Source organism: Ovis aries, chromosome 1 (assembly GCF_016772045.2).
Source record: "Ovis aries strain OAR_USU_Benz2616 breed Rambouillet chromosome 1, ARS-UI_Ramb_v3.0, whole genome shotgun sequence".
Lineage (NCBI taxonomy): Eukaryota > Metazoa > Chordata > Mammalia > Artiodactyla > Bovidae > Ovis > Ovis aries.
The window spans coordinates 76,305,828-76,330,172 of record NC_056054.1 but is presented as its reverse complement, the minus strand read 5'-3'; the positions used below and the strand labels follow the sequence as shown (position 1 = coordinate 76,330,172).

At 39.1% G+C, this 24,345-nt stretch overlaps 1 protein-coding gene across 2 annotated transcripts in view; it reads left to right on the top strand.

Moving 5' to 3' along the window:
• PLPPR5 (phospholipid phosphatase related 5) overlaps positions 1 to 24,345 on the top strand; it is a 135,430-nt gene that overhangs the window by 86,346 nt on the left and 24,739 nt on the right. The window contains exons 4-5 of one of the 2 annotated variants that reach the window (XM_004002220.6): positions 5,351 to 5,527; positions 16,391 to 16,510. In XM_004002220.6, the coding sequence (XP_004002269.1) occupies positions 5,351 to 5,527; positions 16,391 to 16,510 (297 nt within the window). Of the gene's footprint in view, positions 1 to 5,350; positions 5,528 to 16,390; positions 16,526 to 24,345 lie in introns of both variants that reach the window. The other variant, XM_012176956.5, reaches the window with a different exon arrangement.

The following is a 24,345-nucleotide window of genomic DNA, read 5'->3' as shown; positions in this document are numbered from 1 at the left end:
TCAGTTCCTTGCTTAGTGGCTCCCTTTCTCCATCATCAAAGACAGTAGCATAGCATCTTCAGATCTCTTTCTGACTAAAGCTAGGGAAGGTTATCCACTTTTAAACACTCATGTGATTAGGTGACATATTCACAAGTTCCCAGGATTAGAGCTTCAGCATTGTTAGAGAGCTAATATTCTTTCTATCACAGGTGCCTGTCCTGTATCAAGTTTTGATTCAGGCAATATGAGATAGACAGGAGGAGAAGGACAATAGCAAGTAAACAAAGGCATATGCAAGACATTTTCTGATAGTGATGTGTATTTTCTGACAAAAGTTCAAAAATTCACTTTTCCCCAAGCATACCATTTACACATTCACTAATTCAACATTTTTGAGTACCTTCTATGTAAAAGGAGTTCTGTGCATTTCAAGTGGGCTTTCCTGGTAACTCAGTGGTAAAAGAATCTACCTGCCAATTCAGGAGACACTGATCCTTGGATTGGAAAGATCCCATGGAGAAGGAAATGGCAACCCACTCTAATATTCTTGTTTGGGAAATCTCATAACAGATGAGTCTGGTGGGCTGTAGTCCACGGGATCACAAAGAGTTGGACTTGACTTAGTGACTAAACCATGACAACAGCAATGAATTTCAGGTAGAATTGTGAATGGACAGAGGTTTTACGCTAATGGAATATTCTCATAGAGGCAACAGATAAACATACATACACAAAATAGAGAACATGATTTTTAGATAGTGGCAAATGCTGTGAGGGAAATACTCCATACTCATTCTCTTGTACCTTTGCATTTTTCATTTATTCCCTCTTTTATTTAGTCTAATAGTTATTTCAAGTGCTTACAGTGTTTCAGACAAAGGACTAACTACGCACAAGGTTTACAGTACAGAACACAGATCTGCCTTGTATGTCATTAGTATAGTGAAGGGAGCAAATTAGTATAAACCATACATTGTGGTGAGTGCTGTGGGGATGATGCAGGTGTTGGGAGACATATAGTGGGCCATGGATGCTCTCCCTGGGTCTAGGACAGTGTTTTCCCCCACTTCGTCTTCACTGAGAACTCATGCTCATCCTTCTGGATATAACCTAGATGGCTTCTCTTTGAATAATAGTTTCAGGTTTATAGTAAGTGCTTAACACAAACATTTGTGTTTTTATTTTTGTTTTATAATAGTATTGTTTTTAAAATTATACAGTGCTTTCTCAGTTTACCCAAGATTTCGATGATTATTCTTACAATTGTGTCCATTCACATTACTACATGACATGGGCATTGTGATTGTGAAGTGAAAGTGTTAAGTCACTCAGTCGTGTCCAATTCTTTGTGACCCCGTGGACTATAGCCCACCAGGCTCTTCGGTCCATAGAATTCTCCAGGCAAGATTACTGGAGTGGGTAGCCATTCCCTTTTTCAGGAGATCTTCCCAGTCTAGGGATCAAACCTGGTTTCCTGCATTGTAGGTAGATTCTGTACTGTCTGAGCCAACCAGGGAAGCCTGAGCTTTGTAATTATATTTTAGTAAAAGCACTCAAGTAAGCAAAACCCCTTTATATATGTGTCAGTTATTGTAGACAATGTATAAACAAGGGAAAAGGAGTTGAAGAATATACCCCAGCTGTTAGCAGATAGCAAATGACCAGTTTGAGCTTTCTGCATTTGTGCTAATAGATATTTGTGGGATGGATGGATAAGAACTGCCCAAGTATGGCTAAATATCTTGGCTTATAAAGTAGTGAACATCCACTGAGGACTGAACAGATACCATCCTGCTCAAATCATACTCCCTTCTGTTTGTGTTTTATTTTAGTTAAATTTTGACATCTGGTTAACCTAGATGGTTTCGTAAGTGAATTAAAAACCAAGAGAGCATAAATAATCAATTTCTGTCCTGCATCCAACTTGCTTAATAGATTCTTATGCCATAATTTCCTTTTCTGCAAATTAGGGATAATAGACCTTCTGTAAGGATAACACAATTAGACTGGTTAAAAGGCAGTCATATTCATAAGTACTGGGGAACCAGAAAGTTTTCTAGTATGTATAAGTGAAAACTCAAAATTTTCTTTTGTGACATCCATGCCAACTGAGAAAAATCTGTGCATTATAAAGGGTTATGATCCACTTTAAAGTTGAAAGTATTTGAATGAATGTCACCCTTCTTCATAACCCTTTGCATTCAATTTTCTTTTCTTCTGGTTCTGGACATTAAGTGGGGTCTGTTGGAAGAAGAGCAAAATCCCAGGCTATTCCTATTATAGAAGCTTCTTCATGAGTTTGCATAGTGACCAGGCTGTATCCTGGGGCCACTTATAAACAATACTTGAGTCATACAACTTAGGAATGAATTGAAATTTAAGAGAATCTTAAGAGGATCATAGCCCAAGCTCAAGGATTACTAATAAGCCAACACAACTTGGACAAGTAAGGCCTGAGCTCTATCTGAGGTGGCCTCTGGAGATGAAGGAGAAGGCAAATACTTTCCAAAGTTATTTAGATTCTATAGATTTTCTACACAAACCACACTTATACCATTTCCTAATTCTCCCTAATAGTAGAGTACAGATGTAGCCTCATCCCTATGTGCTGTAATAGCCTTCTTTCCCCTGTTTTTAATTTTATTTCTCTTGCATTCACTGATACTTAGTTTATGTTCACTGGCCATTTTTTTCCAAGCAAGAAATTAATCAAGAGAAAGGAAGGTTGGAGGCACCAAAATGCTCTATCCTTACTTCCCTTTGACATCTCTCTGTCTCAAAAGTGCCACCCTCAATACTCCAATTGTGTATTCTTTATAATAAGCTTTATTGTGAGTCAATTTTTTTATCTGTCAAATGAAGGTAATGATGATATTTTATGGTTATTTTGAGGACTTAATAAGTAAAATGCTTAGAGCATTGTCTTGAACAGACATCGCGCATGAAAATCATAGCTCTAATGATTATTAGCATATTAATATTATTCAGTTATCATTTCATATTCATTTTGTCTTAATGAGGGTAGTTGTCTTTTAGTGTTCTGACAGACATGAAGAAATGCAAAGTTAAGAAGTCAGTAATCAGTCAGAAAATCTCACTAGCAGCTTAAATTTCACTCCCTATTTATATGTGTGAGTCAAATAAGAAATTACTCTACTAGATGCATCACTGGAAACCTGAAGTGGTGTGATATTCTTGTCTTGTTACTCATGTGGGCAGAACTCTTTAATAAATTCTCTTGGAATGGCAAAAGCATCTTTTTCTCTTCTCATCTCCTCCTGTTTCTCTCTCATGTCTACTTATTCTTCTTAACTGAGATTATTCAGCTCTTCTAAGCACAGGCTTAGAATACACAGACATAGCTCTGAAGGTCAAATGCCAAAATGAAGATAATCCAGCTTTTAAAATATATATCCTAGAGTATTGAGACCTAAGATAGTTTGCAAAAGGCTAGAACTTGGCTAGATAGAAACCTTGTATCATATGAACTGTTTAAATATTCATAATGTGTACTGGCAGCTCACAGGGCTACAAACTTTGCCCAGAAAAAAAAAAGAAAAGAGAATTACTGATTTTCATAGCACCCAAAAATGGCTGCCATGGACTAAAAGCTTAAGTGCTGATTTGGTTTAATCTGTTAGTCAAATGTATTTTTTTTTAATTCAACTGAGGACAATAGGCAAGTGGTTATATGCATTTGTAAGTATTTTTCTGACTATATTATCAGTATCAGATGCTGACATTAATGTCATAAAAACTTATTGTACTGTGAAAGCCATCTCTTTAATAATTACTAGTGAGTTGCCTGGAAAATCCATGGACAGAGGAGCCTGGTAGGCTGCAGTCCATGGGGTTGCTAAGAGTTGGACACGACTGAGTGAATTTACTTTCACTTTTTACTTTCATGTGTTGGAGAAGGAAATGGCAACCGACTCCAGTGTTCTTGCCTGGAGAATCCCAGGGATGGGAAGCCTGGTGGGCTGCCATCTATGGGGTCGCACAGAGTCGGACACGACTGAAGCAACTTAGCAGCAGCAGCAGCAGCAGCAGTGACTTCAAATAGGGGCTTCCCTGGTGGCTCAGACAGCAAAGAATCTTCCTTCAATATAGGAGACTGGGGTTCAATCCCTGGGTCAGGAAGATTCCTCAGGAGAAGGGAACGACCACCTCCTCCAGTATTCTTGCTGGAGTATCCCATGAACAGAGGAGCCTGGCAAGCTGCAGTCCTTGGGGTCACAACGAGTTGGACACAACCGAGCAACTAAACACACACAGTGACTTGAAATAACTCACACATCTCCTTCACAGTCAACAGATTCACTTCTACAGAAATGCATATAGGAAATTATGAGCAGTTGAGCTATAAAATAAATCAGATTGGGGAAGAACTGGGTTTCTTGACCATGGTGTCTCACAACTTGAAAAGATTTCATTCTGTGCAACCAGCTGACAGTTACACGTTCTTCATTAGCATACATGAAGATGCCAAAAATGTAGGTGTTTACTGATTATTTTGGTTTAACTGACACATTTCTCCCATATAATTAAGGGTTTTTTGTTGTTATTCTTATGCTGGTTGATAAAATTTGTTAAACAAAGTATTTTCACAATTTCAGATAGCAGCATAAAAGTAAATGTTGGTACTGTAATGAACTTTAAATTATTTTTATAAGTAATATCTATTTAGTGAAATCCACTTGATTTTGTTTTTTATAGATATGCTCACAAGTTTGATTTTTATAAAGTATGCATGCACTCTCAGTAGCTCAGTCCTGTCCAACTCTTTGTAATACTGTGGATTGTAGCCCACCAGGCTCCTCTGTCCATGCGATTTCCCAGGCAAGAATACTGGAATGGGTTGCCATTTCATCCTCCAGGGGATCTTCCCGACCCAGGGATCAAACCCACACCTCCTGTATTGGCAAGTGGATTCTTTACCCCTGAGCCACCTGAGAAGTCCCTTTTATAAAGTGTACATCCTCTCAATATGGTATACAGAAATGTAAACATTAAAAACATTCATTAATTTTCCCTTTCCAGTAGTATTCATATAAAATGTAAATTCATATAAAATGAGAGTAAGTAATTAAAAGTTTATGAAAAGTGACTTGGAATGTCTGCAACTCAGTATCTTAAATGATTAATGTTACATAAGAATTGACCATTACTCAATATAAGGTAAGTACAATTAACTAATCACTACTTTTAAACTCTACTTTTAAGAAAATTCTTCAAAAAATTTATAAACTGTAGTTAATTATTTGAGTTATATAAATATATCTGTTCCTATAAATATGTGTGTCCTGATACATATATAAAGTGTACATATATAAGGAAATGCATTCACGCTTTTTGTTTGCTATTTCAGATGTACATTACCAACACAATCAAAGCCAAAGGAACAAGACTTGCTAAGCCCGTTTTGTGCCTAGGCTTAATGTGTTTGGCTTTTCTTACTGGACTGAACAGAGTTGCAGAATATCGAAATCATTGGTCTGATGTGATAGCAGGCTTTCTGGTTGGAATATCTATAGCAGTATTTCTTGTAAGTACAAGTTTCTTTAAATATAATTTGTTTGTTAATTAATGTGTATAGCCACCCACTAGACAATACAGGTGTGAATCACTGGGTTTAGTTTTCGAAAGGTGGTCTCTGAAATGGAAATATGTATGTTTTAAATCACTCATTTCTTTCTTCTCCTTCATTTGTTCTGCCTAAAGTCAAGCTTGGGGTGAAAAGTGCGTATTTTCTACATTTAAAAGTGAAGAGACTATTTTCAGGCAAAGTGGAATGGGGCTAAAAATCACTCATACCTCCCTAGATGTTTTTTCTTTTGAATTTATTTTTTGATTGGAGGAAAATTGCTTTATAATATTGTGTTGGTTTCTGTAGTACAACAGTGCAAACCAATCATAATTTATACACACACACACACACACACACACACACACGCATATCCCTTCCCTGTTGAGCCTCCCTCCCCAACCCCCTCATCCCACCCCTCTAGGTAATCACAGAGCACCAGGCTGGGCTCCCTATGTTATATAACAGCTTCCTACTAACTATTTTACACATGGTAGCCTGTATATTTCAGTGCTACTGTCTCAATTTGTCCTGTCCTGTCCTTCCTACAATGTGTATACAAGTCTGTTCTTTACATCTGCATTCCCATTCCTTTCCTACAAATAGGTTTGTTTTTTTTTTTTTTTTCCAGACACACATAAAACTTTATTGTGGACCTTTTTGAAATGGGAAAATTTTTTTAAAATTTTATTTTTACTTTATTTTTCTTTACAATACTGTATTGGTTTTGCCATACATTGACATGAATCCACCACTGGTGTACATGAGTTCCCAATCCTGAACCCCCCTCCCACCTCCCACCCCATATCATCTCTCTGGATCATCCCCGTGCACCAGCCCCAAGCATCCTGTATCCTATATCGAACATAGACTGGCGATTCATTTCTTACATGATAGTATACATGTTTCAGTGCCATTATCCCACATCATCCCACCCTCTCCCTCTCCCTGTCCCTCAGAGTCCAAAAGTCCGCTCTACACATCTGTGTCTCTTTTGCTGTCTTGCATACAGGGTCATCATTGCCATCTTTCTAAATTCCATATATATGTGTTAGTATACTGTATTGGTGTTTTTCTTTCTGGCTTACTTCACTCTGTATAATCGGCTCCAGTTTCATCCATCTCATTAGAACTGATTCAAATGTATTCTTTTAATGGCTGAGTAATACTCCATTGTGTATATGTATGTTTAAAAAGTTTCCTCAGGGCACTTAGCGTCTTGAAGTATGTAGAGTATCCCAAAGTGCCCTGGTGCCTCCAAACAGTCCTCTCCTGAGCTGCCAAGTCCCAGAACCTAACAGGTGAACCTCACTGGTGAGATGAGCCGGTCGCCTTCAGTGACTGAAAACCCATGGAGAGTTTCCAAGGCAATATCACTCAAATCAGATTCTGCCAAGAAGTGAGGCATACACGTAGTGACTGTTAATGAGGCAAGCCTGCCATCTCTACTTCTGCGGTAAAAATCTCCTTGGACTACTTCTGTAGATTTTAGTTCTGTAGGTTTAGTTGTTTCAATCTGATTTTCAGTTCAGTTCAGTGGCTCAGTCGTGTGTGACTCTTTGCAACCCCATGAATCGCAGCACGCCAGGCCTCCCTGTTTATAACAGTATGTTAAAGCTTATACAAACCTTTCCAGCTACCAATGATTTGCGCACTGTTATGTGCTGGGCATTTTATATAGGTTATTTCTTCTAGAACTTCTTGTGGTAAAAGTAGTGACTATGCCCTGATCCCTTTCTAGACCATTTGCTATTTTTCTTTCTGATGCCTTTCCCTGCTGTGTCCAAGGTCCCTTGGAAACTTAGGCTTACCTTCCCCACCCCCAGAGGTATCCTGTAGCCTCATGCAAACAGGGGCCCAGGCATGGCCCCCAACCTTTCCCTTGCTTTCACTTAAGACAGTTGAAACAGGCTAACTTTTTATAAAACAAACAAAAAAAATGCTTCACATAAATCCTAAGAAAATAATCATAGGCACAGCAAACAGCATGCCAAAAGTTGAAGCATTAAAGTGCTAGTGCCAGATGTAACGGAATTTCAGCTCTGTGGGTCTGGAACATCTTTGCTGGTGTTTCATCAGGCTTCATCTCCTCTTGTGGCTGTAGCCATCTTCCCTTGACTGCCAGTGAACATCATGATACCTTGCAAGGTTAAGTCTAGAGCACTCATATCTTCCTTTCACTTCCTCGTCTGAGAACCACGTGGGGAATGATTAATTGGACTAGGGGTCCCCCTTGAGCTCAAGACCATCTTATTGGACATACTCAGAATCTTCCATAGGGCCCTTCAAGCATTCCCATGCATCCAGGAAGAGGACCTTATAAAAAGGTCATATGGAAGTGCTTTAACCATGTAATAACTAAACAAGCTTTTATCCATAAAAACAGTGTTTCTGATTTTAATGTCAGTGCAAAAGTATGTTTTGCTTTATACAGTAGTCTCCTCCTATACCCAAAGGAGGAGAAGATGTAGCCTGATGAGGTACCAGCAAAGATGTTCCAGACCCATGGAGCTGAAATGCAGTTACATCTGAATAGTGCTTTAACTGGGCCTGCAAAGGGTCTCAGATAAATATGACTTGTCTTCTCTGGGAGTCTGTTTCTGGAGTCAGACAGTAATGGCCAGTCTATTCCCTTAAACATTCCCTCCTTTTCTTCGTTCATGAAACAAACATTTACTGAGACCCTACTCTAATCCAGGCATTGTGCTTGGTGCTGGGAATAAGTACATGAAAAGGATCCAGTCCAGGTACTTAAATAGATTGCAGTCAGGTGGGACAAGATGGACATGAAGAGTTCTATAGAGGATGATGTAATGGTAGATGTAGGGTACATATACTCAAGAGATCTACTCTGTTTGAATTAGGGACGAATCAGAAAGAAGAGACTATATATAAACTTGAAGAATTTGTAAAGCAGATAGGTGTAGCTTGGGGCATAAGGAATGAAGGGCAAAGAGCACAGTGCACAGGCAACAGAAAATATATCAAAAAATAAGCATGTATGAAGGCCCTCCTGTATTCTAGGCTGAAGGCACAGTATGCATCTGGCACCCAGAAATGATACCAGTCATCCAACATGGGTGACAAGAAGGGGAATGAAAAAGCACACAGGGGATACTCTGAATGCCTCATGTGGTATAACAGTAATTTGGGCTCTTGCTTAAAAATGTAGGTGATTTGGAAGCCTCTGTCAGCTCCCAGAGAGTTGAAAGAGAGCAAAAGTTTGGTTGAATCTCATCCTCACTATCTACTCAATTTGTGCCCTTAAGCAATTTACCTAACCTCAGTTTCTTCCTCTTTAAATAAGGTTCAGTTCAGCTCAGTCTCTCAGTCGTATCCAACTCTTTGCAACCCCATGAATCGCAGCACACCAGGCCTCCCTGTCCATCACCAACTCCCAGAGTTCACCCAAACTCATGTCCATCAAGTAGGTGATGCCATCCAGCCATCTCAGTCTCTGTCATCCCCTTCTCCTCCTGCCCCCAATCCCTCCCAGCATCAGGGTCTTTTCCAATAAGTCAACTCTTCGCATGAGTTGGCCAAAGTATTGGAGTTTCAGCTTCAGCATCAGTCCTTCCAAAGAACAGCCAGGACCAATCTCCTTTAGGATGGACTGGTTGGATCTCCTTGCAGTCCAAGGGACTCTCAAGAGTCTTCTCCAACATCACAGTTCAAAAGTATCGTTTCTTCAGCGCTCAGCTTTCTTCACAGTCCAACTCTCACAGCCATACATGACCACTGGAAAAACCATAGCCTTGACTAGATGGACCTTTGTTGGCAAAGTAATGTCTCTGCTTTTGAATATGCTGTCTAGGTTGGTCATAACTTTCCTTCCAAGGACTAAGCGTCTTTTAATCTCATGGCTGCAGTCACCATCTGCAGTGATTTTGGAGCCCAATAAAATAAAGTCTACCACTGTTTCCCCATTTATTTCCCATGAAGTGATGGGACCGGATGCCATGATCTTCGCTTTAAGCCAACTTTTTCACTCTCCTCTTTCACTTTCATCAAGAGGCTTTTTAGTTTCTCTTCACTTTCTGCCATAGGGGTGGTATCATCTGCATATCTGAGGTTGTTGATATTTCTCCCGGCAATCTTGATTCCAGCTTGTGCTTCTTCCAGTCCAGCGTTTCTCATGATGTACTCTGCATATAAGTCAAATAAGCAGGGTGACAATATACAGCCTTGATGTTCTCCTTTTCCTATTGGGAACCAGTCTGTTGTTCCATGTCCAGTTCTAACTGTTGCTTCCTGACCTGCATATAGGTTTCTCAAAAGGCAGGTCAGGTGGTCTGGTATTCCCATCTCTTTCAGAATTTTCCGCAGTTTATTGTGATCCACATAGTCAAAGGCTTTGGCATAGTCAATAAAGCAGAAATAGATATTTTTCTGGAACTCTCTTGCTTTTTCGATGATCCAGCAGATGTTGGCAATTTGATCTCTGGTTCCTCTGCCTTTTCTAAAACCAGCTTGAACATCAGGGAGTTCACAGTTCACGTATTGCTGAAGGCTGGCTTGGAGAATTTTGAGCATTCCTTTACTAGCATGTGAGATGAGTGCAATTATGCGGTAGTTTAAACATTCTTTGGCATTGCCTTTCTTTGGGATTGGAATGAAAACACCTTTTCCAGTCCTGTGGCCACTGCTGAGTTTTCCAAATTTGCTGGCATATTAAGTGCAGCACTTTCACAGCATCATCTTTCAGGATTTGAAATAGCTCAACTGGAATTTCATCACCTCCAATATCTTTGTTTGTAGTGATGCTTTCTAAGGCCCACATGACTTCACATTCCAGGATGACTGGCTCTAGGTGAGTGATCACACCATTGTGATTATCTGGGTCATGACGACCTTTTTTGTACACTTCTGTGTACTCTTGCCACCTATTCTTAATATCTTCTGCTTCTGTTAGGTCCGTACCATTTCTGTCCTTTATTGAGCTCATCTTTGCCTGAAATGTTCCCTTGGTATCTCTAATTTTCTTGAAGGGCCTCTAGTCTTTCCCATTCTGTTGTTTTCCTCTATTTCTTTGCATTGATCACTGAAGAAGGCTTTCTTATCTCTTCTTGCTATTCTTTGGAACTGTGCATTCAGATGCTTATATCTTTCCTTTCTCCTTTGCTTTTCGCTTCTCTTCTTTTCACAGCTATTTGTAGCGCCTCCTGAGACAGCCATTTTGCTTTTTTGCGTTTCTTTTCCATGGGGATGGTCTTGATCCCTGTCTCCTGTACAATTTCATGAACCTCAGTCCATAGTTCATAGGCACTCTGTCTATAAGATCTAGTCCCTTAAATCTATTTTGCACTTCACTGTATAGTCATAAAGGATTTGATTTAGGTCATACCTGAATGGTCTAGTCGTTTTCCCTACTTTCTTCAATTTAAGACTGAATTTGGCAATAAGGATTTAAATAAGGTTACAGTCTCCTTGAAGGATTGTTACACAGACTGATAATGTGTAAACAAAATGGTGTGTATGTTTAGTTCATGGCCACATGGATGACTGAAATAATTTTATAAATGAGAGATTGTTTCCTTTCAGACGCTTTTACTCTATGATAAGATTTGTGCTTTAAAAATATGTTTTTGGAAAATAAAGCTCCAGGTGAGGATAGAGACAAGTTATGCAGATTCAGGGAAGTGGTGGATGGGCCTCTGATTGCACAGAGGGAGGGGACGCTGGCTGGAGGTGGGATGGTTTGGAAATTGATGAAACAATGGAATTGATGAGGATGAAGTGGACAACAATCTATGATGATTCTCGAGTTTCTCATTTGGGCAACTAAGTAGAATACTTATTTCAAGCAGTGACTATAGCTCTGGCTTGCAGTATCTTGGAGTGTTTTCAATTATTCTGCAGTGTGTGCAGATCACTAAGATGATTCCAAGATAAAATTACCACTAACCTACTCCAAGCCACTGTGTGTTGGTTCAAGGCATTCATGTTCCCTGTCACCCACGTCCAAAGTCTAGCATATGCCTTTGACTCACTCTCCCCACACTTAGTGATTCATCTAGTTGAAGCTCATTTCCACTACAGAATCTTTCTCCCGTATCTTACTTCTTTGCTGTTCTGACCATCACTTCTTGATTGTAGAGATCTAATTGCTTACCTCTTCTATATCTGTTGGTTCCTAGCTACCTCCTCACTTTAGACTCTCTTCCAAATGCCTTGCATGCTGCTTCATACACGTGATAATATAATTCATTACTAATAAAACAAACAGAAAACCAAGCTTCTTTCGTGCTGGATTAAACCAGACACTTCCATTGGGCTTCTGGGATCCTCCGGAGTCTGGCTGCACTCTTCCTGGTCAAGTTTATGTTTCCCCCCCCCCCTTTTTTTTTTTTACAGTGGAAATCCCACACTTGGAATCCAGTCAGTTTTCTTTCTGTCTCACACACTCTGTCCATCCTGCACATTGCCTCTGCTGGAATGCTCCTGTGTATATTTTAGAGAACAAAACAGGTGTGGGAGTCAGAAAAACCTACATTGAATCCTGTTGTTGCCACTTTTTTTTTTTTGCCAGTTTTCCTCAATGTGTGATATTGACCATCCCACATAGCTCCTCATTATTCCTAAAGTGCAGCCTCCCCTGAACTGTATTTAAAGTGATTACCTCTCCCCCAGACTCCCTTCCTCATTTCCTATTCACTTTTCTCCACTGCACGATTCAACTTTTAGTATACCACATATAATATTTTGGGTTTTGTTTTTTGCTGTCAAACTCTCTAGAATGTAAACCACTTACAGAGATGGTGTTTGTTTTCATCACTATATTCCCAGTGGTATATAGGAAGTTCTCAGGAGATATTTGATGAATGAATGAATGAACTGTTTTATTTACTTCCCAAAGCTCTTTTGAGGGTTAAGTGAAATCACATATGTAGTCAAGTCAGTCAATTGCATGGTACAGAGAAGGCTATGGATACAATACTCTTCACCTTTGATTACTTTATTATTGTAGATTGATTCATATTATTTTATAAAAATGAATGCCTCAAAGTACTTGCAAGAAAGATGGATATTACAGTATCAGGCAGGATAATTCAACTTTACTGACCAAAGCAAGAGCTTGTCAGGTTATCATGCATATTCCTAATAGTAATAATAAAGAGTTATTTGAGTATTCTTTACTGTATTAACTCAATTAATTCTCATGCACAGTGAGACATAATTATTATTGTCTTAATTTTGCAGATAAAGCAGACAGATGTAGTTATATTAAATAACTTGCTTAGGCTCACAGAATTAGTAAATGGAAGAGCCCAGGATTAAGCTCCAGGCCTGTTTGAGCCCAAAGCCCATGCACATAACCCCATACAGCAGAGATGTTTTATTTGCCACAAGGAAGAGGCAAACTGATCACAAATGGATCAAATTAATTTATTATCACTACTGGAAAAAGAAAACAAAAATCTATATGTAATGGTGACTTATTACTAGTGTAATTTTTTGGAAGAGAGGGTAGAGTTGCACTCATGGAAACCACTAATGTAAAAACAGAATGTTTCTAAAGAAAGTCACTTTCAATTATATGGGAACATCAGAAAATTTGAGAAATTTTATCCTGGATTCATGATCATTTATTAATCTGTTCATTCACCTGGCACTGAGAATAGAATAGTGATCCAAAAAAGAAGCATGTCTGCTTCCATAGAGCTGATAACCTTGGAAGAGAATCACATCAACCAAAATGCTATGCTTGCAGATATATAATTTCATATAGAGATAGATATTTCAGTGAAAAAAATCACAGGTCCTTGCCAGCAAATAAAAACAGCCTGGGATCAAGGAAGACTAATAAGGTGGTGATGCAGAGATGAGATATCACAGATGAATGAGATATGCCCAAAGACAGTGGACATGAGTATTCCAAACAAAAGGAAGCGAAAGGAAATAGGTGTTTGGAAAACAGAGAAAGAAGGCTGAAAGGTGGACCTGAGTTTGCATTTTGAGAAGAATGAGAAGCCAAGCCACAAAGTAGTTTTAAGGAGGTTGACATGATAAAATTTGCATTTTGGAAAGACCATTCTCACCTCTTTGTAGAGAGGGATTGGAGGGAGTCAAGATTGGATTTAGTCTTGAGAAAGCCTTGCAGGAATTCAGACAAGTAATGATGATTGCTTAGGTGTTAGGGTGTTAGGGATAGAACACCCTAGGTGTTAGGGTGTTAGGGTGTTAGGGATAGAACAAGGCAGATATTAGAATTCAAAATCTTTAGGAAGAAGAATTGAACAAACTGAATGGTTGAGTACAGGAAGTGTTCAAGCTTTCAGCCACATGCAACTGCGTTTGGGGATGAGGGGGAATTTCCTTTCCCTGAGAGAATCCAGAAAAAGATCAAGGTTTGGAGTAGGATCAGAAGATGGGCACATCTTGGGTTTTCTTTTGAACTTTTGTTGAATTTTTCATACCTTTGCCAGCCAAAGAAATGCAGCTGACTTTGCTAATCTGTCACAACCTCTTCACTTTCAAATTGAGAAAACTGAGACCCAGAGGACTGTCCAAGAACAGAACATTCAGCCTCAGCATCAAAAACCACGTCTATTGTTATTTCCTATGAGCATTTTTCTAATAGGAAGTCAATTTCATATTTGTGAATGTTACCAGACAAGACTTACTAAATATTTGAACATGATTCTAAGGAAGATTTGATAATTTCCTTCCTCGTAATTTAAATAATAACAGTAATGAAGAGTAATCATTATGCTAATAGATGCTTTAATGAATATCTGCTATGTGTTAGGCATTTAAATATTTCACATGTGAATTCTTAGCTGCTTCAGTGGTGTTGTCCTGACCCTCAATTAAGGCAACAAGATAACTGGTAATAACTTTCAGAGTTTTCTGAACCGAAATTAGTATAAAAAGCAATTATACTAATTTCAGTAGCCACTGTTAAATCTGTTCTTCATATAATGACTTCCATTTGTCTGTGTATATAGTTATTTCAGCAAATTTTAATTCAGAATTTGTGGCAGTTTTTTTCACCTGCTGATTTTCCACAAATTTATATAATATTAATGGTGCTTACCAGGTGGCCATAGTGGTAAAGAACCCACTTGCTAATTTAGGAGGCATAAGACATGAGGGTTTGATCCCTGGATTGGAAAGATCCCCTGGAGGAGGGCATTGCAGCCCACTCAAGTATTCTTGCCTGGAGAATCCCATGGACAGACGAGCCTAGTAGGCTACAGTCCATAGGGTCACAGAGAGTTGGACATAACTGAAGTGACTTAGCATGCATAATATTAATGCAAAGAAAATGTGTGTGTATGTGTGTGTGTGTGTGTGTGTGTGTGTGTGTGTGTGTGTGTGTATTTCATGAAATGGGTATGAAACTGTTGTTTGTTATATTGTTGTTAGCTCAAATTCTTGATTATATTGCTTGATTGCTGCTTCCACACCAAAATGGCAGAGCTGAATACTTGCTGCAGAGATTATACACCCACAAAGCTAAAAATATGTCCTATCTGCTCATTACAGACAAAATTTGCTGACCTCTTCTCTAGGTCAGTTACTATCTATTAGTCCTTTGCAGGCTCATCATTTGATAGAATGTTTATCAGGTACCCATTTCCAAACCTTTGCCATGACTTTACTCTAAAGATCTGGATGATAGTGATGAAATTGAGTATTAAGTTATTAGGCTTTGATCTGTGCTTCTGATCTGTAATTATGCAAAGAATTGAAAGGATAATAAGTATATATCAGTTTGCAAGGAAATTTTTTCCAAGGTAAAGTCTAATAGTGTGTGTTATTTTGTAGATTTTAAAATTTAATTTAAAAGCTGGAGAACAATCAAGATGTAATTTTTGACCTCCGAAAATATTCAATAATGAGCCCTACACTTTCCAGTGTGATTTGTGGAAAATATACAATGTAAACCTGTGATTGTATATTAAGCATTTATTGATTAAATGAATGTTAAGTTATAAACTAGCTACAAGTAAATTCTGTATTTCAGTTTGACAATAGAATATAAAACCCAGAAAAAGAAGGCTCAAGAATATCTTACCTACTAGTTCAATATAAGCAATTAATTTTCCTGTATTATTTAAATCACTAATTCTTGAAATTTGATCCACCTACATCAGAAGCTTCAGAAATGCCTTTTAAAAGTGGCAACTCCTAAACCTTATCCTTCATTTATGAAATCAGAATTTTTAGGAGAGGGCTTAGGAATGTCTTTATTTTAAGTGCCAGAACTTTATTTTCATGCACAGTAGAATATGAGAACTTCTGGTTTAGTATGGGATATAATCAATTGAAACAAGGGTCAGTTTCCTTTGTGTAAAAGGTCTTCTATTTTAGTGGTAGCCATAGTAAGCTGTTGTTGAAATGCCAGATATATATGGGATGCAATAATAGACAATAAACTAGGGTTAATGGTGCTACTAAATTAGAAAGTGCCAATCGTAGTAGGTTTATTATGAATGTAATGATCTTGAAGCAATGGGATATAATTAACATTTAAATTAAGTTGTAGGTTAGCCACATTAAGGAAAGGTTAGCTTGTTATGAATTTTTATAAGGTTATGGTGTTATTTTTGGATCAGTTTGAGCATTGACTATAACCTAATTTAATGAAAATTTTGGAATAATAGCAATGTCATTATTAACTGAGCTACATATTAATTGATGAATGCTCTTGAACACACTTGCACTGGATTACAAGATAAATTTGAATGTAAAGTTATAGACATGTAGTGTTTAAGTCATGCCAATACGTTATTACTGTGATTAATCAGGCTGCTCACAAAGATCATGTTTATAGGGAGCATGGCTTTGTTTTAATTGTATTTTTTCCTGAAATTGTAGGTTGTATGTGTGGTAAATAATTTCAAAGGAAGACAACCAGAAAATGAACATACACACACGGATAACCTGGCACAGATGCCAATGATAAGCATTCCTCGAGTAGAAAGTCCTTTGGAAAAGGTAACATCTGTACAGGTGATTCATAATTTAAATTCTAAAGTGTGATTGTTATCTAGAGCACATGAATAATTATTCTTGAGAGTTCTTTCACATTTTTTATTTACTAAAATAAGCTCAGAGTCTAATGTGGTATTTAGCAAGAACTTAATCACTGAAGAGAGCAACTTTTAAAAATGTGTATCACATAGAAAACATTTCTTTGAGCCTCTCAGGCTTAAAAGTTGAGTCTGTACATGGACTGTGCTGTAATCTGCCATAGCTTTAAGATAAGGAATGTTATACAGTGGTCCCACTCATGCGCAAGAGTTTTACTTGAGAATGTATACATTTTTCATAATACATGTTCCATTTCTTCCATGCTTCTTTTGTATGAAAATCTGTGTAGTGTGACAACTGGCATATACTCAGGACTCAATAAATATTGTTAAACCTCAGTGTGTAAAGTTCTGGCCTCAGGGAAACACCAGTGTGCTTTCCTGATCAGTGAGGCCCTGAGGAACAGGCTGGATTTAAGGGAGCCTGACAAGGTAGCACTTTGAGTAGCAGGTCAAGGCCTCATGGGACATAGCAATGAACAGAAAAGCCAGGTTATAACTTTTCTTGAGACTTCTGTGAGCTAGATAGGTTAATATTTCTTAAGCGATGATGCATTCATGCACGTATGTAACTGGTTAAATGACTTCTCGTTTAGTAACAGAGGGTTACTAATGGCTTCTCCTCAGCCCTGTCCACATCCAGATTTTGATCAATATCTTAGACGAAATTACTAATAGATGCTAATTGGGGGTTTAGATGGTATGAATCTATGGAGAGGTCGCATAGGATGCATGCTCAGTCATGTCTGACTCTTCGCGACCCCATGAACTGCAGTCCATGGGATTATCCTGGCAAGAATACTGGGATGAGTTGCCATTTCCTACTCCAGAGGATCTTCCTTACCCAGGGATCGAACCCACGTCTCTTGCGGCTCCTACATTGAGAGGTGTAGCCTTTACCACTGAGCCATGCACCTGGGAAGCCCCAGGTGAATCTGTGAAGGATAATTGATAAATTAGATGAAATATTAAAAATTCTTGGAAGATTTCAATAAATGTACAACTGACAGTTAACTAGAAATAAAGGAAGAATTTCATATTTGGACTTAAAAAAAAAAGTTCCTGTAGGGTAGGGTATGTCTAGGTTAACTGCACAAATGCAAAAGGCTCAGAGGGTATAGGAGCCTACCATTCAGCATGGGTCAACAGCACGATATGACTACCAGAAGTTAATATGGTTTTAAGTCCCACTTAGGGAAAATGATGTCCTGAATGAGGGATTGATGGTTTGCTTTGCTCAGGTCAACTTGGTATACTGTGTACCACTCTTGGTGACATGGTTTTAAGATGAACGTTGATAAAACATAAGAGCTGACAGCAAATTTTTTTAAGTGAGCAAATAGATGTGTCTAAGATGGTGAGTAGAGTCAAAGTCATGAGTTATGAGACTGGAAGGGACAAAAATATTGTTTAAAAAATAATAAGTTTATAGGAAAAGGAAACTCAAGAAAGAAGCAATAGCTTCCCATAAAGATCTGAAGGACTGTTGTATGACAGAGGGATGCAATTTGTTTTATGGGATCTCAGAGATCACAATTAGGATGAAAGAGAAGGAAGTGTAGGAAGATAAATAATGTCTGGAAGTTAGTTAATAACTTCCCCACCTTAAAAGCAATGAAATTTCTTTTTACTATAGGGATTCAAGAATAGCTAAATAAGCACTTATCCATGATACTGTGGAAGGATTTTAAGCATTTAAATGAGGATAGAGACACTATATGATGATGATGGTGATGATGATGATAAAAATAACAATGACCATTTAGTGATCATGCACGCTGTGCCAAATGCTATCCTGATTGCTTCCACAAAACCACTTCTGTGCTCTACAAAGTATAACTTTGTTCTTTACAGCAATTTTTAAAGCTGAGTATCCTTGGTGGCTCAGTGGTAAAGAATCTGCCTTCAAGGCAGGAGATCCATGTTCAATCCCTGGGCTGGGAAAATACCCTGGAGAAGGGAATGGCTACCCACTCCAGTATTCTGGCCTGGAGAATTCCATGGAAAGAAGAATTCTTTCTAGCAGGCTACAGTCCATGGGGTTGCAAAGAGGTAGCCCGGACATGACTGAGCAACTAACGCTTTCACTTTCATCATTATAGTGGCAAAGGCTGCTAATAGATGATCAGTGTTCCTTCTCCTCTTCTTCAGTAACTGAGTTTCTCACTCCAATTTTAACTACACTCATGGTTGTCTGAGGGAACTCCGGGAGTTGGTGATGGACAGGGAGGCCTGGCGTGCTGTGATTCATGGGGTTGCAGAGTCGGACACGACTTAGCAACTGAACTGAACTGATGGTTGTCCAGCTGTAGTCTTTATTCCCCAGCTTGCCCTGCAGTTAGGTGCGACATAGCAACCAAGTTTCGACCCCTGCAATGTAAACAGAAGGGGAGGTGCCACAACCTCTGGGTCATCTCTTTGAAAACTCTTGTGCTGGACAGTCTGTACTCCTTATCACCAAATGGAAAAGATAAGTGACTGGAATAATCTTTTATTTTTGAAGATGACCAATCCTCCTGGACAACCTGGGTTCTGGATGAGCTCATGAAGCAGTCCACATACACACCCTAGGTGGTTCTGAAAAAGAAATTAACTCCTTCTCTAAGTCATTGATTATTTTAATCTCTTTTCTACCATGGCTTAGCTGATGCCCTCTTACAATAAATGTTCTCATTATACAGTTAAGAGAAGCTCCCAAGTAGTTATGTGTGTGCTATTTAGTCATGTCCGATTCTTTGCAACCCAATGGACTATAGCCCACCAGGCTCCTCAGTCCATGGAATTTTTCAGGAAGAAAAACTGTAATGGGTTGTCACTTCCTTCTCCAGGAGATCTTTTTGCATGTGGATTCTACCATTGCATCACCTGGGAAACTCAAGTCGTTAAGCAGATTGCAAATGTCCATGTCATTGGTAAACAGCAAAGAAAAGTTATACAGTATAGTGATTCAAGATATATACCTATGTAATAAAACACATACATGCATGCATGCTACGTTGCTTCAGTTGTGTCCAACTCTTTGTGACCCCATGGACTGTAGCCTGCTGGGCTCCACTGTCAGTGAGATTCTCCAAGCAACAATACTGGAGTGGGTTGCTATGCCCTGCTCCAGGGGATCTTCCCTACCCAGGGATCAAATCCTCTTTTCTTATGTCTCCTGAATTGGCAGGTGGATTCCTTACCAGTAGCCCCACCTGGGAAGCCCCAATAAAATACATATCTAAGTGAAAAGTTTTAAAAAGATGAAAATACCAGACCACCTTACCTGCCTCCTGAGAAATCTGTATGCAGGTCAAGAAGTAACAGTTAGAACAGGACATGGAAAAACGGACTGGTTCCAAATTGGGAAAGGAATACATCAAGGCTGTATATTGTCACCTAGCTTTTTTAACTTGTATGCAGAGTACATCATGCGAAATGCTGGATTGGGTGAAGCACAAGTTGGATTCAAGATTGCCAGGAGAAATATTAATAACCTCAGATATACAGATGACACCACCATTATGAAAGAAAGTGAAGAGGAACTAAAGACCCTCATGATTCAAGTGAAAGAGCAGAGTGAAAATGCTGGCTTAAAACTCAATATTCAAAAAACTAAGATGATGGCATCCAGTCCCATCACTTCATGATAAGTAGGGAAACAATAGAAACAGTGACAGACTTTATTTTTTGTGCTGCAAAATCACTGCAGATGGTGACTGCAGCCATGAAATTAAAAGATGCTTACTCCTTGGAAGAAAGCTATGACAACCCTAGACAGCATATTAGAGAGCAGAGACATTACTTTACTGACAGAACTCTATATAATATAGTCAAAGCTATGGTTTTTCTGGCAGCCATGTATGGATTTGAAAGTTGGACTATAAAGAAAGCTGATCGCCAAAGAATTGATGCTTTTGAACTGTGTTGTTGGAGAAGACTCATGAGAGTCCCTTGGACTGCAAGGAGATCCAACCAGTCCATCCTAAAGGAAATCAGTCCTGAATATTCATTGGAAGGACTTCTGTTGAAGCTGAAACTCCAATACTTTGGCCACCTGATGCAAAGAACTGACTCATTGGAAAAGACCCTGATGCTGGGAAATGGGAAATATTGAAGTCAGGAGAAGGGGATAACAGAGGATAAGATGGTTGGATGGCACCACTAACTTGATGGACTTGAGTTTGAGCAAGCTCCGGGAGTTGTTGATGGACAGGGAAGCCTGATGTGCTGCAGTCCACAGGGTCGCAAAGAGCTGGACATGACTGAGCAACTAAACTAAACTAAACTGAAGTGAATAATACATATAAAATTAGATCTTGTTGAACTTTAAATACAAAAAGCAATAGCAGGTAGAGATCTTAAACATACTTAGAAGAAAATCATCAGGGTAAAAATTAGGTATTTTAAGCACCTCTCAATATATTAACTTGAACAGGAATCCCAGTCTTCTACTTTTTAACATTTATTTGCAAAATGTTTCTTTAGAGGTCTGCTAGCCTTGCCAAATATCTTATATACCATTACATCATTATGTGTATTAAATGATTAAAATATTTCTGTTCTTGATTTTATGCAAATTCATTTTTATTTACAGTGACTTTTAAGATACTAGATGATGAAAGCAAAAATATTCTATTAGAATCTATTGATTGCAAGAAATCAGTGTTTATTCTTTAACATTTTTGTTTATGATCCATTTGTGTGCTTTATCTTCCATGTGATAGTTAGGCAATAAAGATGATTGGAACCTAATTTGATTCTCTGTCTACACACCTAGAGCATTGGCACTTGCCCCGCTGAGCTCCGCCTTCCCTCTCCACTCTCTCCATCCCTGTTTCCAGGCAGAACCCTGTCTGCACTCACATAGGAAAATCATGAGTCTTGGGCTTCCCCTTGGAACTCTACTGCTGAAAGGATATGTATTTCTGCCCATCAGCCAGAAATGGAGGAAGGCCATCACTTCAGAGAAGCCCGGAGTAGCTTTCTCTTCCTTCTTTAATAAGGAATATTTGGAGTAAATGCACTGCTTTCCATCGTAGATCACAATGGGAAACAAGTGAATGCAAAAACCCTCCCTAGTAGTTTGATCTTTATAATTGGCAGTTGGGAAGTGACATTAGCTCCTTAAGCTGGCCCTCTGAGGAGAGAAAGGGGGCCTGGTGTTAAAGCTGGGTTGGCAGTTATGGCCTATTGTTTTAGCGTGGTTATGCCAAGCTATCATTTTCTGGTTGTCGGTTTTGTGTAGAGCAGACAATGGGTTTCTTTTAGAAGTTAGGTACTTATATAACTTCTTATATTCAAAGTACACATTTGATAAACTGTAAGCTACAGAATAATTACAGCATGCAAGTGTTCTTGCTTATAAAATGCCAACAATTTATCCCTTAATTATAGGGAGTTTGTCATATAGTTAATTACCATAGTTTGAGGGAAAGTCATGATTTTTCTGAAGGCTAAGTAAATCTGAACATTCATTACATTTGGTTTTATGAAAAGAATTAATCATCTGTGGAAACCAGCCCATCATGTCTCAACGTTCACTAAACATTGAAGTTACCAGTAACTTTACTACAGCTACTTGTAATATCAAATCAGGAGAGGTCTAAATGTTTATCTGTAGTGAATTCTTAAATCCACTGGGCTACATTCCTACAGTAGGATCCAGAACGTTTTCGTGTGGTGTTCCTGTTCACAGTTTCTAGTGGTAGAATGGCTGGCAGTTTGGGGTGCTTTGGATCTTGGGCAGCTTACTTAATTGCTCTGTGACTCAGTTTCCTCCTGCATAGAATGATTCATAGAACGGCAGTCATAAGAGTTCAGTAAGATAATAAGCAAGCACTTAGCACAGCCTGGCACCTCTGAAGCCCTTAATCATTACCAATTATTATTACTGTTCAACAGCTGAAACGGATGAGGTAAATCAAGATGTGGAAAGTTTTCCGATATATTGTAGAATGTGTTTTTTTAAGTTGATGTGTGTAAAATGTGTCTATATATGATGAAGCCAGTTATGCAAAATACCACACAAGATATTTCTCTCTGCTGCTGCTGCTGCTAAGTCACTTCAGTCGTGTCCGACTCTGTGCAACCCCATAGATGGCAGCCCACCAGGCTCCTCCGTCCCTGGGATTCTCCAGGCAAGAACACTGGAGTGGGTTGCCATTTCCTTCTCCAATGCAGGAAAGTGAAAAGTGAAAGTGAAGTCACTCAGTCGTGTCCGACTCTTCGCAACCCCATGGACTGTGGCCCACCAGGCTCCTCCGTCCATGGGTTTCTCCAGGCAAGAACACTGGAGTCAAAAGTCCCTTGGAAAAATTGCCCCAGAATTATTTAAATCCCTGTGCCCCCTTCCTTATGACTCACACAAGCCTTTTGAGAGCATTTGGTGTATTTTTCTCTGCCAAATTGGGCACGGAGACCTTGGTTGTAGCGCACAAGTCTTTATGCCTCATGCCCAGGGTCCAGCTGCCATAGGCACACCTCTCTTTGGGGTCTTGTCTGTCCTGGGGCCCTTACACAAGCTGTGTGCAGGTGCCTGTCATTTTCAGGACCCACACGTCCCACCAACTGAAGGTCCCAGGGAGCCAACATTTTTCTTCAGTCACACCACTTCTCCCTTTCCAACTCATCCTTTTCTGGCTCCTGCCTTCAAGAGCCCATGCATCCCAAACAGAATCTTCAGGGGTGCTGGCTTTAGGAGTTAGCAAAAATACAAAGAAAGGCACTATTAATTACTCTCAGGAGTCCAAAAAACAAGTCTGCCTCTCAGGGTATATGTCCAGCAGTGGGATTTCTGGGTCAGATGGTAGTTCTATTTTTAGTTTTTTAAGAAACTTCCATAATTTAAAAGGACACATGTACCCTAACATTCATTGCAGCACTATTTACAGTAGCCAGGACATAGAAGCAGCTAAGTGTCCATCAGCAGATGAATTGATAAAGAAGATGTCATGCATATATACAATGGACTATTTCTCAGCCGTAAAAGGAAGGAAATTGGGTCATCTGTAGAGATGTGGGTGGACCTAGACTCTGTCACACAGAGTAAAGTAAGTCAGAGAAAAACAAATATCGTATATTAGTGCATATATGTGAAATCTGAAAAAAAATGGTACAGGTGAACCTAGTTCCAGGGCAGGAATACAGATACACACATAGAGGATTGACATGTGGACATGGGGGATGAAGGGGAGGAATTGGGAGATTGTTGTTGTTTAGTTGCCAAGTCACATCCAACTGTTTGCAACCCCTTGGACTGTAGTGCGCCAGGTTTCCCTAGCCATCACTGTCTCCCAGAGGTTGCTCAAACTCGGGTTCATGGAGTCAGTGATGCTCTCCAACCATCTCATCCCCTTTTCCTGCCTTCAAGGAGATGAGGTTTGACATGAATACACTACCATGTGTGAAACAGCTAGTGGGAGTCTGCTATAAAGCACAGGGAGCTCAGCTTGTGCTCTGTGATGACCTAGATGAGTGGGATGGGTATGGGATGGGAGAGAGGTTCAAGAGGGAAGGGATATATATAGAGAGAGATATGGCTGGTTCGCTCTGTTGTAGAGCAGAAACTAACACAACATTGTAAAGCAATTATACTCCAATATGAAAAGATTCTACCTCTCCTAGGAAATGAAGATGGAAACATTTACATATTCATTAGCTTTACTCTCCTATATTAGCAAGAGCAAAGTAGGAATTAATGTCTTAATAGCTGTGTCACTGAGAGCAAAAACTAGAGAGAGTAAAATTTTAGGCATTTCT